This window comes from Anabrus simplex, chromosome 6, assembly GCF_040414725.1.
Source record: "Anabrus simplex isolate iqAnaSimp1 chromosome 6, ASM4041472v1, whole genome shotgun sequence".
NCBI lineage: Eukaryota > Metazoa > Arthropoda > Insecta > Orthoptera > Tettigoniidae > Anabrus > Anabrus simplex.
The window spans coordinates 165,547,433-165,566,926 of NC_090270.1; the positions used below are offsets into that span (position 1 = coordinate 165,547,433).

The 19,494-nt window shown below is 39.0% G+C and overlaps 1 protein-coding gene across 1 annotated transcript in view; it reads right to left on the reverse strand.

Annotated features, from left to right (window-relative positions):
• Window positions 1-19,494, reverse strand: part of LOC136875915 (fibrous sheath CABYR-binding protein) — a 381,453-nt gene that overhangs the window by 310,255 nt on the left and 51,704 nt on the right. Inside the window, exon 6 of the mRNA XM_068228254.1 lies at window positions 11,751-11,767. Within this exon, the coding sequence (XP_068084355.1) occupies window positions 11,751-11,767 (17 nt within the window). The remainder of the gene's footprint in view (window positions 1-11,750; window positions 11,768-19,494) is intronic.

The window sequence follows — 19,494 nt, forward strand, 5'->3', positions numbered from 1 at the left end:
AGGGACTAGTTTTGGCCTTGACTGGCCATCTTCAGGCTTAATGTAATACATCTAATAACTAAAGAAATATAAAAACACACAATTGACATGAAAACTAATGTACGGACACACAATTAACATTAAAGTCTGGGATGAACTAAGTGTAAAATCTGAAAAATAAATAAGGCTCTAAATTCTTAACATCTGGAGTATGCTCATCATCCAGACTCTTTCTTGTACTGATATTAATAGAAATGTTAGTTCCATCACTGCTAATCATAATTTCAATTGCAAAACGGGAACTGGTAAATGTTATATCTGTAGTCAGATCATCAATCACCAAATACATGAATAAATGATAGATAAAATTAGATAAAATTAATGAACAGAAGGAGAGAGCATGTTCGTCAAATGGCATAGGTTATATGAGACTTACCTCTTGTTGTGGCATGTGGTGCGACATGAAACAAGATATGGAAATTCTCAAAATCATCAACAAAGGACCCCTCCTTAACATTACTGAAAGCTGCTTCATACATATAGATCAATATTTTATCCCGAATCATAATTTTAATGACATTTCAGAAAAGTCAAATATCCTATTTGACCTTCTAATTCCCATTTTTAGAAACGTCAAACCAACAAGTCATAATTCAGTTTTTCATAATATTCACAGCACCTTTCCTCAGCAGCCATCTCTTTTCCCACATCCTTCGGCCCCGCCTTAATCCCCCCTATCCCCTCCACCCCCTGTCCTTTCCCGACCTCTCCCCTTGCTCCAACCCTTCACTTCTTGCCTTGCCACTCTCTCCTTGCCCTGCTCCTTCCTTTTCCTTTGAATCTCACAAACAATACACCATGCACCACATGCTGCAATGAGAGGCAAATCTCATATAACCTATGCCATTTGACTAGCACGCATGCACACACTCTCTCTCTCTCTCCCTCTCTCTCTCTCTCTCTCTCCCCCTCTCTCTCTCTCTCTCTCTCTCTCTCTATTCATTAATTTCATCTAATTTTATCTATCATTTATTCAGGTTAACTTCATGGACACCACAATGAATTGTGAATTTATACCAGCCACAAATTAAGAATGTGTCAGTTTAACCATATCTTCATGTGCCTTCCTAACAATGTCCAACAGCATTTCAGCATGTTTTTAACAAGCATTACGGGAACATTTCATTTTATTTACATTGGTTAATGTGGAAATACCATCTAGCAGTTCTGCGTCAGCTGGTGGTTATTTACAGTGGCATTCAGTGGCTTGCGTACTGCTAACACTCAAGTAGATTTGGTGATTGATGATCTGACTACAGAATCAACATTTACCGTTTCCGTTTTGCAAATGAAATTGTAATTATTAGCAAAGATGGAACTAACAATTCTACGAATATCAATACAAGAAAGAGGATGATGAGCATACTCCAGATGCTAAGAATTTAGAGCCAAACTTATTTTTCAGATTTTACACTTAGTTCATCCCCGATTTTAATGTTAATTGTGTGTTTGTACATTCGTTTTCATGTCAATTGTGTGTTTCTACATTTGTTTAGTTATTAGATGTATTACATTAAGCATGAAGATGGCCAGCCAAGGCTGAAACTAGTCCCTAGTTTAGTAATGTAATTCAATAATATTGCATAATATAGTATTGAAAAAGGTGGACCATATGACATTAATTTAATGATTATTATGGTGAACACAATTCAATATGGATCAAAACCATGAAGGTTATATCCTATGATCTCTTCACATGGTTATTAGAGTATTTAAGGTTGTAATAAGGATGTAAAGGAGAGGGCATATATATCTCTGGTAAGACCGCAGTTAAAGTATGGCTCCAGTGTATGGGACCCTCAGCAGGACTACTTTATACGAGAACTGGAAAAATTTCAAAGGAAAGCACAAAGATTTGTTTGGGGTTATTTCCGATAAAGGATCAGCGTAATGAAAATGTTGCAAACTTTGGGCTGGGAAGACTTGGGCGTAAGGAGAAGAGGTGCTCGACTATGGCCCGGTTCAACCATCCACTGGTAAACTGGATGGCAGCTACATGGGAGATAAATTACCCAGGGATGTAAATCAACTGGTACTTTGGCTTGCATCTGCTGATTATCACCAACAAGCCTAATAAAAGGAGTCTTAAAGTTATGGACAACAATTTGTGTCAAGCTATCATGAGGTTAATCTGTGAGGTTCAAAATCAATACCTAATTGGGATTAAAATCTCGAGATTTTAATGTTTTCATTTTCTTACATACACCACTTATAACCTGTCATGTAAGGCAGCATTTCAGAAAGTATTCTTGTAGTAGAGTGGTCAAGGCAGTTGCTCCGAAATAGAAGGTACGCAGGTTCTCTTTGTCTTTTTAATTTAAATTCAAATTTATTTTCATTTCCTGCTGTTGTTCTTAACTCTCTTTTATGTGCTTCTATGTACATATACTGTATACACACACATCTTCCTTATGGACTTATTGCCTTTGAGTATTCTTTCTACCTGCAGGTTTCTGTGAATTGATGAAGTATCTCCACAATCCTCTATCTGCAACTAGCTCTGTGACCTCGTTTAGTTCCACATACTTCCATTCACTGGTACTTTATTTCATTCTAATCTTAACTTTATGAGGATAAAGTTGGAAGATAAAGCTAAAGAATAAATTGCAGTAAATATCCATTCGTGGGATGAGGAATTCAGGAATGGAATAGTTACCAATTTCTTTGAAGTCATTTGCCACCTGGGTGACAGTCCTATATGCAGGTTAATAATGATTGGAATTAATCATAACAACACTTTCTATAAGTAGCACACATATAAAGCATTTTCCAAATAGACATAATAATGTGATTAAACATTTCATTGAAATATATTGTTAACAAAAGAATGTATGAAAATAGGCATTCAGATGAATACACCACCTAATTATGAAAATTAAAATACTCGAGAAAATAAGGATTCTAACATGCGCACCTCACATTACGAAGCGAGCCCGTTAGCCACTATGCTATGAGAACACTTGGAGTATCTCAGATACATCTACTAACTTATATCTGGTGTCTGAAAGCTGAAAAATTAAAATTGGAAAATTAAAGCTCATTTGAGATGGTTTCCTAGTAGGTTTTGATTTTGTATCCTTGTAGAGTTTCTTCGCGAAAGCTTGAGATACTGTATGTGTCCCAGACGCGGTAGATGCGAGAGGCTGGTGTGACTGTTGCAACTCGAGGGAAGCATTAACGTTCAAAATCCTGCAATGCAGCACCGATCACTATTACGGTATCATGCTTTCATCACATACTAAGCTTATTTAAGCTGTATGTCACAAAAAATACAGCTAATAATGTTCAGCTCTAAAACCTGGCCGTCAGCTGAAGTCTTATTGCACCCTCGAAGTGGCCGATAAATTACACGCCAGGTAACTACGATTTATGCTGCCAATAACGCTATGCGAGAGTGGTCGAACGAAAATATCCTTTTACGTGGAGGGCAAGTTACACACTACTTTATCCGCAGGTGGTAGAACCGGCCCTATGTGGTATGTTCGGAGCTCTCACTGGAGAGTTGGCGTGGAATGACATACATAGACGAATAAGCTTGAGTGGAGCTTTTAACAGTAAGAAAGAACATAATCTGAAGATAAAGTTTGAATTAAAGAGGACAAATTGTGGCATATAGTCATTTATAGGATGGGAAGTAAGGGATTGGAATAAATAATCCAGGGAAATGATCAATAAATTTCCACGTTCTTTGAAAATGTTTAAGATGAAAGCTAGGTAAACAACTGATAGGGAATCGGCCACCTGGCAACAGCCCTGAATGCTGTGTCTGCAGCAGCAATTCGAGTGGCAGTTGGCACCAGAGAGACACAACGAACTGTTTGAAATTGGTTACTTGAAGGACAGCTCCAAGCCAGAAGCCTTGCAGCATGCATTCCACTTACCCCACACCACCACCGTCTATGATTTCAGTGGTGTCAAGCAAGAGTTCCTTGGAGGATGGAGTGGAGGTCTGTTGTGTTTTCCAATGACAGCTGCTTCTGCCTTGGTGTCAGTGATGGCCATGTGTTGGTTAGAAGGAGGCCAGGTGAGCTCCTGCATTCCACCTGTCTGTGGCGTCAACACACTGGACCTACACCAGGAGTTCTGGTCTGGGGAGCAATTTCCTATGACAGCAGGAGCACTCTTGTGTTTATCCTGTGCATGCTGACTCCAGATGAGTACGTCCGTCTGGTAATTCGACCTGTTGTGCTGCCATTCATGAACAGCATTCCTGGGGATGTTTTTCAACAGGATAATGCACGCCTCCATGCCACTGTTGTAACCCAATGTGCTCTACAGAGGGTCAACATGTTGCTTTGGCCTGCTCGATCGCCCAATCTGTCCCCAGTCAAGCACGCATGGAACATCACTGGACGACAATTCCAACGTCATCCACAACCGGCATTAACCGGCCCTGTATTGACCGACCAAGTGCAACAAGCATGGAACTCCATCCCACGAGCTGACATCCAGCACCTGTATGACACTACGCATGCACGTTTGCATGCCTACATTCAACAGTCAGGCGATTACACTGGTTATTAATTTACCAGCATGGCACATTTGCGATGGTTTTTCTCGTGCAGATATTAACCTGTAGTTTTGTACCTTTAATCAATTAAATATGTTAACTCGACAATCATATTGCCAAAATTTCTGTATCCTACATTCCTTATTTCATGGTGTTTGGATATTTTTCTGCCAGTATAGCTATAGAATGTTCTCTTATCACTCTATCATGAGAGAAGTAAAAAAAAATAAATAAATAATAATAATCTACAACTAGATCTCAACCATATGATACTAGTAATTACAAGTGACTATTCAGAAAGCTACATCATACTCGTGGCATAGCTCTACCTTCAATCCAATGGCTATTTGCAGTTGAGAGCGACAATCTCAAACAAGAGTTCGGTAACCATCATCTTCTCTATGGTTATAAAATAGTACAACAGCATCTTAGATCACGGAGGAGTTTCATTAATAACACCAGGCCAGTAATAGCCACACCAAACATTCTTAAGAACAAATACTAGCAACAACAATCCACATAATCTGAATGACACTGATTTTGATTGTTAGAGCAACTTAAAAGAGAATAAATACAGAGGTCCAGGACACTGGATTTGTTGGTTGGCCTGAAAAGGTACATTGTTTTTAGTGAAGTAATCAAATATTTATAACAAATTATTAACAGTTATTAGCAACATATGATGTAAAACACACTATTTATGCACACCACTTGAAAGGCAATTGATTGCTTATAGTCCAGTCAAGATGTACATCTGTGCTTGCAAAAGGTCCAGTCGTTCTGAACTTTTTATATGTTGTTAGGACCTAAACCAATAATAAAAAACCAGATTTGCAATTTCCAAAGTGCTGTGTGAGCGGCGGTGTACCCAAAAAACCATGAAATTTTCGGACTTTTTTTCAGGTTTTGCTCAATACCTTAGTGAAGGAAGGGTCTGACTGGAATAGTCACTCTATGTGCTTTTAAAGTAAACTAAATTTTCTACAATTTGAGACCAGGGCGAGCTCTATGCAGCCATTGGTTCCCAAGATACAGTTCTTTGAAAATAGGTCATTTTTTCAAGAAAGTGAAATTTGTTTGAATTGGTCATTTATTTTGTGAAATATCTTCTAAAATATGTATCCCACCCCAAATATTACATAGAATGAAGTTGTAGTAAATTTAATTAGCTTTCATTTGCGACCAGATTGGTACCTGTAGGCCCAGTGGTTCTCTCAAAAACAGCAGATAACAAAAGACAGTCATAAGTGGGTTTTGGGGGAAATGCAAATAAACTGTCCTCACGTCTTTTTATGGTTTTATTTATCAAACAGTTAAAATTTATTTATTTTTGTTATTGTTAGAAAAAATTTTGATGAAAAAGAAAAAGATAATATAATTATCGGGAATTACGTCATCATCAAAAATTGTTTTATATACATACATACATACTAAAATGCTTGTACAAACATCATGGTACCTACTATAAGGACAAGTTACATGTACACAAAAAAGAATAATATAAATCATGTAGGTATAGTGTTTTGGTTGCCAAATCATGCCTTTCTTTTTGTCTTAGATGGCCCTAGCATGTGTTCGCAAGAAGACGGTGTCTCGATGGCTGTGATGAACGCTGGGAGAAGCGCCCAGTCTCTAGTCGGGTCATCTTCATCGTCAGAACATTTGAGCTCCACATCCGGGACGTTAATGCACAATTTGCCACCGCTTGTCTGGCAGAGGACTGAACAGTGGAGCCCAGCCTTTCCGCACGAGCAGCTCCCAGAGCACCCTTTCTTGCATTTACATGAAATTTTTCGCAGAAGGGCAGGAGGTGCGGGATCCATGGTGGTGGGAATGGGGGTGAGTCCCTGAGAAGACAGCTTCCACCCCAATCAGTGGGATTCAAATTGACTCCCCGCCACTTCTGCACTTGGAGGTAGCACCTTGCTGCATGGTGGCCTGCGGCATCTTCCGTCGGTGGAAAACGGCCGAGGTTTATTCTCGTTGAAGTGACAAACGCCTTATACCTCAGGAAATCCAAAGTATCCCTCGTGATGTCACCCCCATATAGAGCCACAAAGCACTTGATGCCTGCTTCTCTCACGGCTTGTGGGGTGGAGTCTGGCCGAAGGAAGACCTCCACTTGCTCAGCAAGGTGTTCACTCTTGCTCAGGAGTGTGGTCATTTTGGTCTTTCCTTGGCCAAACGGTGCTGAGGTGGTATCGCACCCGGTAAATGCGTGGATGAATAGTACCGTCCCTGGCGATCTCTGGGAGCCCTGGTGGTTGTAGGAGGTCGTAGAGTAGTGACAGCAACGAGCTTCGTCCTTCGTGCTCTTCTGAAGGTAGACGTTTGTCTCTTCAGCGCCTAAACCATTGAGAAGAACGAGCAGGTTGACGTCTTCTCCCACTATGACGACCTGATCGGCTACTGCTTTTCTTGAAAGCGCTGTCATGATGATCTCTCGATCCGCATCTTCTTCCGCAACAGCCACTTCTACACCCTCCTTCTGAAAGGCGTCACAAAGAAGAGTTATTAGGCGTCTCTTGTTGTTCTCATTGCCCAATACATGCTCTTGAGCAACTTGAATTACTGTGGATTCATCGAATGTCAATTCGTAGCTGGAATGAGCTGCGTAGCGCCGGAGTCGTTCCGCTGTTTTGGTGTTTTTTTCTGGTAGCATCTTCGGGGTAGCCGTCAAAAACGACGGAGACGTTCTTCCCAAAGTGGTTACGGACGTAGGTGGTATAACACGCCAAAAGTGCTTGAACTGTGCTCTTCCGTTGCCACACGACCTTGTGCAAGAGGTAGCCACCATCCAAAACGACGCGAGTGCTGGCATCTATCGGCGTGTGGCCGGTAAGAGGAGTGAAGGCAGAGTACAGAGTGGATTTCGTGCCCTTGCGCATCCCCTGTTCATTGAACAGAGTCATCGGGAACGGGGCCAACTCATACTTGAAGTCATCCTGTAAATCCTGTTCAGATTGCTTTGCAATACACACTCGTTGGACAATTGTGAGCAAATCCACAGCTACTCTTTTGTTCTTGTCGGGCAATTTAATGGATGAGGTGATCGATGCCAGCGTGGTAACTTTGTTTTTCCGTTTTATTACTACCTTGTCGTACATTTGTCCCACAATTTTAATCACTCCCTCCGTCCCAACTCTCTGGGCCGTGTGGCAGTTAATCTCAGGACCTGCCAGTAAACCACTACTGATAGAAAGCAAACTGTCAGTTTTGGGAAATGGGAGGTGGAGAGCAAACCAGTTTTTGAGTTTTTCCACATCACTGTTATCTCGGATGATTCGAGAAGGTCTCATGTCTACATGCTGCTCTCCAGTAGTACATGAGATGCTGCAAAAACTTTCAAGTTCTTCACATATATTTACCATAAACACCATTCCTGTTGTCCACTTTGCCAGCACACTGTCCGATATTCCCCTTCCTTGGGTCAACCCACCGTAGGTCTTCATGGATCGCATCAGCTTCTGTTCAATTGTTAGGTCTGACCACAACCCAGACCAAAACTTGTCAGACCGGCGAATGGGGAAGGATCCTTTGGTGAACATGTCGTATTCACTTTTATCCATCCGATCTTGTAGAGCCATCATATCCTGAAGGTAGAGGTGCGCGCTCATAGCGTACAAAAAAATGTCCAGCTGCGTGAAAAAAGGGAGCATCTTGTGGACAGTGTACAAATGAAGGTTCCAATCACCAGCACGCTCTGCCTGTATGAATAGTTTGATCAAAGTGGTCATACGAAAGTACTGGACCCACAACTCTGATGTTGGACCATTTGCTTCAATTTTCTCCAAGGCACTTTTAAATTTCGCCTTTAGTATTTGGTAGGTATCAATTTCTTCTGCTGACATAGTGAGATACCTCTCAGTGTCTCTCAGCAATTTTTCAGTCTCGTCTCGCTCCTCAGGAGTCATATCAACCTCATCAAAAACGATGCCGGCCAGTGTGAGGTTTGTTAAAATGTGGGCTCGAACAGCTCGTGAATATGCGTGACCATTCAAAATGTTGTCAACACTGTGGCCTGCATAGATGGTGGCTAGTAGCTCTTTCAGACCACTCCCACCCATTATTGTGCCAATGCATCCCATAAAGGAGAGTAAGAGGTGAAATCCACCAAGCCGTATAACTACATTTTTCAACTGCGGGTGAAGTCTACTCTCGACAATATCTCTTGCTTTCATGAATAATGGCTGGTCGAAAGTGACGAACGTGATTTTCTGGCCATGAGATTTGCTCCGGTTGCTGGCTTCCATGAGTGAAGTGAACACCGTATTGTAGGCAGTGGGAGGGGCAGGGATAAATGGAAAAAAAAAAAGGATTTTTGAGCGTAAAAACTGAAGCCCGTCTGTAGCTTGCTCCATAAATCCATTCCACCCTGGCATCGACTGTTTGTTGAGTGACTTCCCATACAACCATATTAGGTCAGGAGCCGAGGGCAAAATTTCACCATCAATTTCATAGGTTCCTTGCAAATTCTCAACCACGATTGCTGCCAATCCACTGTTTTCCTTAACAATGCACTCTTTGATTTGTACTTCACTGCTAGAGGTCACATTTTTAGCAGAAACATAGTTCTGTATACGTGGGATGTTTTTGTCTCGCATTACTGCTCTCGAGGTGGTCACGCACATAATGCCTCCCATCTCATGAAATGTGTTATCACCATCCAGCGTGTTAATGTTCACGTCCTCATTGTCATAGACAAATTGGATAAAAGCTCCTTTTCCTATAAGTGGTCAGGATTCATCTCGTACGATCGCCGAAGTTTCAAGTTGCACATCTGCTGAATAAGAACAGGAGAACCCCAGCGCAGCGCACATATTTACCAGATGTTTGGATCCATATTTTCTGTAAAACTAGGTACCAATTCCAATCAGAAGGGAGGAAACAAAAGATCGAGGTCGTACAGCAGCTATCAGAGCATGAGAAAATGACACACACTACTTCTTCCATGCTTCAAGGAGGCCACGCTTGTTTTTGAGAACAACAGTCTAAAAAAATAGCTGTACTGACTCAGGGATGACAGAATCAACATTGTTGAAGAAATCGTCCGAGGGGGGATACTGACTGGTGTCATACACTTGCGTGCGGATATCTTCCACGATGATTTCTGCTGCTGCCTTCACAACTCTCAACCGCTCTTGCTGCAAATCGCCTTTTTGTTCCTTGTACCAATGATCATACAAAACTTTATGGCCGGTGTTTTTGAAGCAGACGAGTGTCCCTTTGTTGGAACCCATCTCCACTATGACTATGTCATCGCCAAAACGTTCTTGGAGGTAAGTTTTCGCTGTTCTGACATCAGGGATACAATCACCCTTGATTTGCTGCAGAAGGTGTGATAAAGAAAACTGGCATTCATCACTGTTTTCCAATAGGTAATCGTACACACACTCCATCGCTTCTTCAGTATTACTGGCTGGACGATACCCTCTCTTATTCCCAGTAGCAAGTAGTATTATAAACAGTCTCCTATAGCACAATCTGTGGTACGTCCCGTCTGCAACAACCAGGTCGTCAATGGCGAGGAGGCGCTCCTCAATGGCCCTTCCCCAGTTGTCACCTCGGCGTTCAGCAGCATCTAAAATAGTTTGCCTCGTGCCCAACTTCTGAACTGTATGGACCACATTCCTTCTTGCCAAGGGCAGTTTGCTTTGTTGCTGGAGAAATGCTTCAGTGATTGCATCACCATACAAAAAGCTAATCCCTCTCAAGGTAGGAGCCAGTTTACTTGATAATCTTGTCGATGGAGTCTTCGGTTGGGAAGCAGAATCCCCTCCTCAACGAACTGAGGCTTCAACGTTACACACAGCTCTGTATCTCTTCCTGCATGCATCATGAACGCTGACTTGGTTGCAATTTTGGAGGTAATTTTTATTTTCTGTGAGACCACGTTTTTTACTCACTTCAATTAGTGTTCGAATTCCTCGTTCTTTGATTATCACAACAGGACCTGTATCGAGGTCCTTACGACACAAGAAACACACGCCCGGACGGATAGACATGTCGCAACACACTGAGAGCTGCCCTGGAAGGGCCGGTTGCGGGTAAGGAGGTCAAGGGAGGGGACAACGAAAACACTTGGGGAATTCCCTTTGAGGCGGGAACACCCGCGAGGGCTATTTCCTCTCTCTGTCGCCTGTCTGTCTTTCTCACACCAGTACGAAAGATTAGGACTGGTTCTACTACGCGTCCTAAAATAGCCTTCCTTGCAAGATTAGCAGATCTTCACGATCCAATAAGAATGTTATCGCCACGGGGTCCTTCATTTGTCTGCAACTGTTCCCAATTGGTTCTGTAAAAAAAAAACTCCTAAAATTATGAAGTTATTAGTCACATGGATTGTACAGTCTACCCGACAGGTCTCAAATGCATTTTTAACAATAACAAAAATAAATGTTAACTGTTTGATAAAAAACATAAAAAGACGTGAGGACAGTTTATTTGCATTTTCCCCCCAAACCCACCTATGGATGTTTATGTTTTTGAGAGAACCACTGGGCCTATAGGTACCAGTCTGGTCTCAAATGAAAGTTAATTAAATTTACTACAACTTCATTTTATGTAATATTTGGGGTGGGATACATATTTTAGAAGATATTTCACAAAATAAATGACCAATTCAAACAAATTTCACTTTTTTGAAAAAATGACCTATTTTCAAAGAACTGTATCTTGGGAACCAATGGCTGCATAGAGCTCGCCCTGGTCTCAAATTGTAGAAACTTTAGTCTACTTTAAAACCATATAGAGTGACTATTCCAGTCAGACCCTTCCTTCACTAAGATATTGAGCAAAACCTGAAAAAAGATCGAAAATTACATGGTTTTTTGGGTACACCGCCGCTTGCACAGCACTTTGGAAATTGCAAATCTGGTTTTTTAATATTGGTTTAGGTCCTAACAACATATAAAAAATTCAGAACGACTGGACCTTTTGCAAGCACGACCCCCTTTTCATGTTTAACTTGACTGGACTATTATGTCATGACACATCTTTTGCTTTGATTGACTGGTAACTTATTTTTTTTTTTTTTTTTTTGGTAAATATTAATATTTCTGATTGATATCTGGTTAACACCCTCTTAACTGTAAATGTATATTAGCATACAATGTAATAGCAGATACTGACATAAAGATAATGTTAGTTACCTCCTTCTGTCCTGAGTAGCATGGAAAATTTTCTTCATAAGGATACATACCTGACACAGTTTCCAACCTGCAAAGGAAAATTTTATTAATAGCATTCCTGAAATCTGAACATTTTATATTAATGGTACTGAACTTAGTATGGTTTTATTTGTGAAGGATACCAAAGTATTTAGAAGGAAAACACAAAGCAAGGATGTGATGTGAATGGAGGATATGATTTCATTGTTCTTATGAGTGTTACTTTGCTACAAGCCAAACAACTAAGAAACCTTCCATGATATCAAAAATAAAACATACACTTTCATAAATCATAAATAATAAAGCAATACAGTCAGCTATGTGGTTCAGCACTGGTATTATAACTGTCATTACACCATGATAATTCTGTGTGGTTAAACTACTACTTCTTCCATATCGTGATCGGATGTCGGCTGTCATCACGGTGATCTGATTTTTGTTCTCAGCAACTCTAAAAAGAGTGGGCGTATCGAGTTCACACCAGTCTCGTAGATTCCGTAGCCAAGATATTCTCCTTCTTTCCCTATTTACCCTTCCTTCAATTTTACTTTATAAGATCAGCTGAACGAGTCTATATTTATCATTTTGAATGATATAGCCAAAGTACTCAAGTTTTCATCTTTTTGATGTTGTGCATGACCTCTAGCTCTTTGTTCATGTGTTGCAGTGTTTCAGTGTTACACATTCTATCAACCCATGACATTCTGAGCGTCGGTAGCACCCCATCTCAACGGATCAAAATATTTTGGTGGTGTTCTCTGTTAGGGTCCAAGTCTCAGCACCATAAAGTAAGACAGAAAATACATAACACCAAAGTAAATAGAAACCAAGATTAATCTTTAAGTTCCTGTTTCAGAGAAGTTTGCTCATCCTATAGAATGCAGTCCTTGCCTGTTCAATCCGGGACCTAATTTCAACAGCAATGTTCCAGCTGTGATCAAATATGCTGCTGAGATACTAAAGTGTTGGAGTTGCTCCAGTGATGTGCCAGCTACTCTAATGAAGCCCTTTTGTTTGCCTTCCAGTGCTTCAGAAAATATGCTTTCAAAGGACATATTGAAGAGGAGTGGACATAGAACATAGCACTGCCTCACTCCTTGCTTTATTTCAATAGCGCAGGTGTTTGTGTTATCAACCTTAACCGATGCAGTCTGATTCCAATACAGGTTGACTATAAGTTGGATATCTCTACCATTCATGAAAAACATCCACAGACATATCTATACATCTTTGCACCAAAATCTGCATCCCCAGCAGGACCTCTCTGGAGCCAAATCCATTACAGAATCCAAACTGGGTTTTACCTATGTATGATTCACATTCACTGTATATTCTTGCATGTATTACTTTTAAGAAGATTCTGAGAACATGGCTCATTAGGCTTATGACTCTGTAAAGTCCATGAAATTTTACGAGTGTTTTCTTTGGAATAGGGATGAAAGCTGATGTCAGCTAGTCAGAAGGGATTGATCCATTGGTGTATACCAGATTGAATAGCTCTATTAGGATATACAGTGATTAGTCTTCTTTAAGATTTGTTAATATTTCTACAGGTATACCATCAGGTCCAGGTGCTTTTCACTTTTTTTTCATATTCTACTTCTTGGCGAGTTATTAATGGTCCTTCATCTGCATCACAAACAGAAAGACACTGTCCTTATTATCATGGAAATGATAAGTCACAAAGACTTTCTAGCTGTTTAGTTTTTTATTTTAGTTGATGACCTTCCCTTGGTTGTTATTTAAGAGTACATTAGTCCTCCTGGTACGTAACCCTGGAGCTTCTTTAACCTTTTTCTGCAGGTTAAAAATGTCATGCTTAGATTTACATTCTTCTGTATTCTTGCTCTGATTATGCAGCCATTCACTTTTTGCCCTTATAATCATTTGGCAGATTTTGGTCTGGAGTGCTTTCTACTTTTCCTAGTTCTTGATTTTTACCAGCCTCCATTACTTCATCCAATCAGGACTTTGTCAGTCATCCATTAATTTTTCTAATTCACCTGTCTTGTATCGAATGATGAATTCCTGCATCCAGTACAGTTGTTTGGAATCGACTCCAACTGGTTTCAATATCCATCAGCATTTCAGTCTGGTTAGATGGCTGTTCACTTAGGTCTTTTGGTACTGTTCTTCTAATGTTTGTATCTTGGACTTTGCTGTGCCAAGTTTAGGACTAACAAACGTTTTCATGATCATTTTAAACATTAAATGACCTAATAAACAACAGACTATCAGCATGTTTCTTAAGTACAGTAGAAGTCCGTTATAGCGAGAATTCATAACAGCAAAAATTTTACTCGCTATAGCGGATTGTCGTTATATCTGATTTTTTATTAAAAGTCAGAAAACCCTCCAAAATACATTAAAATCGGTATGAAACAGCAATCAGTTTGTTCAAATCTTGCATTTCCACGGATGATATCCATACTACGGCTTACTTGTTTGTTATTTTTCGAAATCCAATACTACGTGAAAATGTATGTTTAATTTCATTCTTAAAAAATTATAGTACCGTATTTCTCCGAATCCAAGTCGACCCCCACTTTTTCCTTTACAAAATTTAAATCTGGCTCAAAAAGTGCTTTGTAAAATCATATGAACGCCTTCGTTGTACAGTATGCACTTTTAGACTGTTTTCAGATGCCGAACACTGGCTTTCGTTATGCCTCTTTTTTTTTTTTTTTTTTTTTTTTTTTTTTTTTTGCAGCTGCACAATTATTCTTTATTTCTGCAGGTTGAATGACCATTAATTATAAACTGGCATCATAATACCAAAGAGAACCTGTCTGAAAATTTGCAGGCAATACATATTCTATGTGTTTCTACAATACACGACGATCCATCAGGAAAATACTCTTGCTGTTACTTTTACTTAGCGTCAGATAAAACCAGCTACCACTACACGCACATCTCGCTTGCCAGGTTTGGCCAACTTCAGCAGCTAGCGATTATAGGCTTAATTGCGGACGTTGAAGGTCAACGAACTAGATTATTGTGCCACGCTGTGGCCGCCCCGCCCTTGTGTTTTTCGTGCACATATCTCACAATTTCATCTTCGACTTCTGTAAAGCATCCTTGTTGCGGACCACTGAATGCATTTTTTTATACATAGTGCCTACACAATTTTTTTGCTATCTTCATCTTCACGCTAACGCCGAATATTGGCTTTAGTTAGGCCTATGCCGTATTTTCTTGCGGCTGCACAATTATTCTACATTTTCGAGTGTTTATTAACCATTAACTTAAAATAGATATATTATCGACAAGAACTCATTGAAAATTTCCCAACAACACCCCTTCCACCTATCTTTACAATACGACTATCCATCACGAAAATATTCCTGCTGTCTATAAACTAAATTTTACTAAGCATCAGGCACAGCAGACTCTGCCACTGAGTAGCCATGGCCTTTGTAAGAATTCGAAGGCTCGCATGTTTTGATGCCCTTCTGTAGATTTGAGAAACGTTTTTGTAGAGGTTAACAGAATGCCATTATCTCTTCACGATTTCCCGAGATCCAGTGACGTTACACACAGGCACTGTACAACCGGTTGCCGCGGTTAGCAATGTATAATAAAGAGCCGGTACTTTATTATCAACAAGTTTTGCCTGTGCACGCGCATACGGGGGTGAAAAGAAGCAGTGTGGTTACTACGATAAGTTGCCAGTGGTGTTCATTAGTGTTAGGCCGGGAATGCCAGACAACCCTTGATTTTTCGCATGAAATCCTGATGAAAAAAAACGTCGTATTGGATTAGGAGAAATAGGTTATCACTCCAGAGGCTTCTGTGGCAAACACTTCAGTTTTCTTCTTCAAACGGCGTCACCTAACCTAACCGTATATGTATCATGAAAACATATTTCGAACACATGTAGAGAAATGATAACCTCCTCACTAAAAATTTACATGGGAATAGTCTTTCCGAAACTTAACTAAACATGAGAAAATATAGTCTAACCTCAGAAATCAGTGAGACGCTCTACCATATCTTCAGGTGTATCGCATTCTTAATTAATGTCAGTGTCGAGAATTAAAATTAAGTGAGCGTTTACTTAGCCTTTATATCTAACAAGTTAACAACTTCTATAGGCCACGTCATTTACATATTTCTTACAAAAAAGTGTCATCCTCTTTCATTTTGAATTTTCTTTCAGAGAACAGCAGTTGACGGGTATTACTAATCGCCTCCGACATCACCTTTGAATGTCGACGAGAGTACGCAAGTGCACAAAGCGAGAAAACGACACCGCACTGAAATGAATGATCGCATTTTGTGGCAAACATTTCAGTTTTCTTATTCAAACAGCATCACCTAACCTAACTAATACTGTATGTATTATGAAAACGTACATCAAGTGCCAGTAGAGAAATGATTAACTTCTCACTATACATTTACATGATAACAGCCATTCCCAAAATTTAATCAGACGTGAGAGAATATAAAATATAAATCAATGATCCACTCTGTCATATCTTGAGGTGTATCCCATTCTTACTTAACTGCAGTATTTAGCATTAAAATTAAGTGATCGTTTAGTCAGCCTTTATTTTTAACGAGTCAACAACTGTTGATTCACAATTAAGTATTTATTTATTTATTTTCCACCTAGTCGATACAATGATTGCTTAAGGCAACTTTTAATGGTCAAAAGTGGTACATGTTTCGTATATTATCAACATCTTCAGCCACATAACACTGTTTAGATGAAAAATATATAAAATTGACAAAGTAATGCTTTAGATGAACTTATGTTAATTTTAAGGACACTTCATCTAAAGCATTACTTTGTCAATTTTATATATTTTTCATCTAAACAGTGTTATGTGGCTGAAGATGTTGATAATATACGAAACATGTACCACTTTTGACCATTAAAAGTTGCCTTAAGCAATCATTGTATCGACTAGGTGGAAAATAAATAAATAAATACTTAATTGTGAATCTATTGAAGTGCGATACGGACCATGAAGCTGATTTTATGTAATCAACAACTGTTATCGGACACGCTATTTACGCATTTATTACAAGAACATATTCTCTTTCATTTCAAATTTTCTTTACAGAACAACAGTAGACAGGCATTACTAATCGACTCCGACATCGCCTTTGAATGTCAACGAGAGAACTCGCTAGCGGACATAGTGAAAAAACAATACCGAAGATCGCAAGCAACATAATCGCTGAGGTGCACAAATATTGGTAACGGAAAAAATCGTGTGCGCTTAATCGCTCGTAATAACGGATGTGTCAGTGATAAGGCTCTCGCTGTAATCGGAGGATAATACACAGTTTAACATAGGAATTTTGAAGGGACAGTAAAATATTGTCATTATAATGGGGTTCTCGTTATATGCCACAATTTGTTAAAAATGAAGCCATGTTTTCCAGTGTTGACTTAGTTAAATGTAGCAAAGGCTTTTCAGTCTGTCAAACACATAGCAAATACAATGTAAATTAAAACACTAAAAGCATATCTGTAAAACACACACTAACATACAAAGAATGACATGTTTCGTTCTACAAGAACATCCTCAGATTCTATCAAATCACTTAAAATAAGCTTATATATGTACAGTATTGTTTACGTAGCGTAAACTTGTCAAAGATAGAGAGATAAGTGATAACATGAAACAGTAATGACGAAAATAAATTATATACAATTATAATATAGTGAAAACCTTACGTATTTATCTAGACTGCCGATGTTAAGTCTGTTGTCACCAAACACTATTTCAGGACTGTGGTCATGGAAAGTTTGTGGTGAGCCACGCTGTGCGTGGAGAGGGGAGGGCAGGACAGGGAGGGGCCTAGTAGAACGATGTGAATCTCTCCTATTGGATGATAAAATCGGGTAGACTATAGAGTGGAGAGGGGGGGGAGAGATGTAGGGCGGAGCGGCTGGAGCGCTGTGGAACTTTCCATCAACATTGGAGGGGGGGGAGAGATGTTATTGACCTATTTCATGTTAATTGTACCTGTATGTAATATGGATGAATGTAATTATTATAATTTTTTATTATTTATAATAGATGAACGAAGTACGGAACGGTATTATTATTATTATTATTATTATTATTATTATTATTATTATTATTATGAAAAAAGCGATTCGCCTTCCGTCAACATTGGAGAGGGGAGAGAAGTTATTGACCTTTTCCATGCGAATGTACCTTTATGTAATATGGATGAATGCAAATTAATAATTTTTAGTTGAATAAAGTAAGGGACGTTATTATTATTATTATTATTATTATTATTATTATTATTATTATTATTATTATTATTTACGATAGAAGCAATTTAAGGAGTAGGTGTTGTCAGATATTATGCGAGTAGAGCAAATAGGGGGGAATTATTTAAATGTGTATTATTATTACTATTATTATTATTATTATTATTATTATTATTATTATTATTATTATTATTTACGATAGAAGCAATTTAAGGAGTAGGTGTTGTTAGATATTATGTGAGTAGAGCGAATAGGGGGGAATTATTTAAATGTGTATGCTCATTCAGGTTATTGGCATTAGTATTTTTTGCGACGTAAATTTCTATTGCTTCTTTTATATTCAAAGATTTACTTTTATTTTCGAAGTGTAAAATTTTTAGATCAGTGTTGATGTCTGTGAAATGGTGTGAACAGTCGTAGATGTGCTCCCCGAAGGCTGAATGCCGATTATATCTGATCGCGTTTTTGTGTTCTTTGTATCTTGTATGGAAATTACGTTTTGTTTGACCTATGTATGTGGCGTTGCAGTTAGGTTCTTGGCACTTGAGTTCATACACTCCTGACTTTGAGAAAGGGTCCTTTTTGTTTAAGTTGCACCTGCTGAAGTGTCTCTGTAGTGTGTTATTCGTTCGAAAAGCTACTTTTAAACCTTGTTTCTTGAAAATGTTAGCTACTTTGTATGTGTTATTGTTAACATAGTTGAGAATCACGTAGTTTTCTTTGTCGTGTGTGGTGCTTTCCCGGCGACTTTTCTTATGTTTATTTAAAAGTTTATCCACTGTGCCTGGAGGATGGTTGTTTTCTTTCGCGATTTGTTTAATTATTTGCATTTCTTCATTGAAATCTGTTGTGCTCATTGGTATGGAAATAGCTCTATGTATCATTGTATTCAGTCCTGCTATTTTGTGTGTGTATGGGTGGTTCGAGTTGTTGTCAATAGATGATATAGATGTTGATTCCCATAGGGAATCTGAAATATTTGTCCTGAATGAGCAAATTTATAATACCAATATAAATGGTCCGTTATTGGACATTATAAATTTTCCAGCTAGCTCATTCCTGGTTGCCAGCGTGATGTCTGAGTGGGCTTTCTGTATACCTTGTAAGATAGGTTGTCATTATTCCTGTTGATTGTGATGTCTAAATAGTTTATTTTCTTGTTATTTTCTGGTTCCATTGTGAAGCTGATGGATTTGTGTAAAGAATTTAGAGTGTTTAATAACTGGTCTGCATTAGTGACGTCATTATCATATATGCATATGACGTCATCCACAAATCTGCTCCAATGTAAGATTCCTTTTGAAAGCTGGCCCATTAAGAACATGTTTTCGAAGTTATTGAGAAAAATGTTTGCTATTATACCTGATAACGGTGAGCCCATGGCTAGCCCTTCTGTTTGGCAAAAGATTTTGTCGTTAAATGCAAAGCAATTTTGGTGTAGTGTTGTTCTAAGAAGGTTAATAATTTCTTTGGTTTCTTGTAGAGAGGTGTTTTCCTTAAGAAGGTTTTCGATAATTTCAATGGATTCATCTATTGGT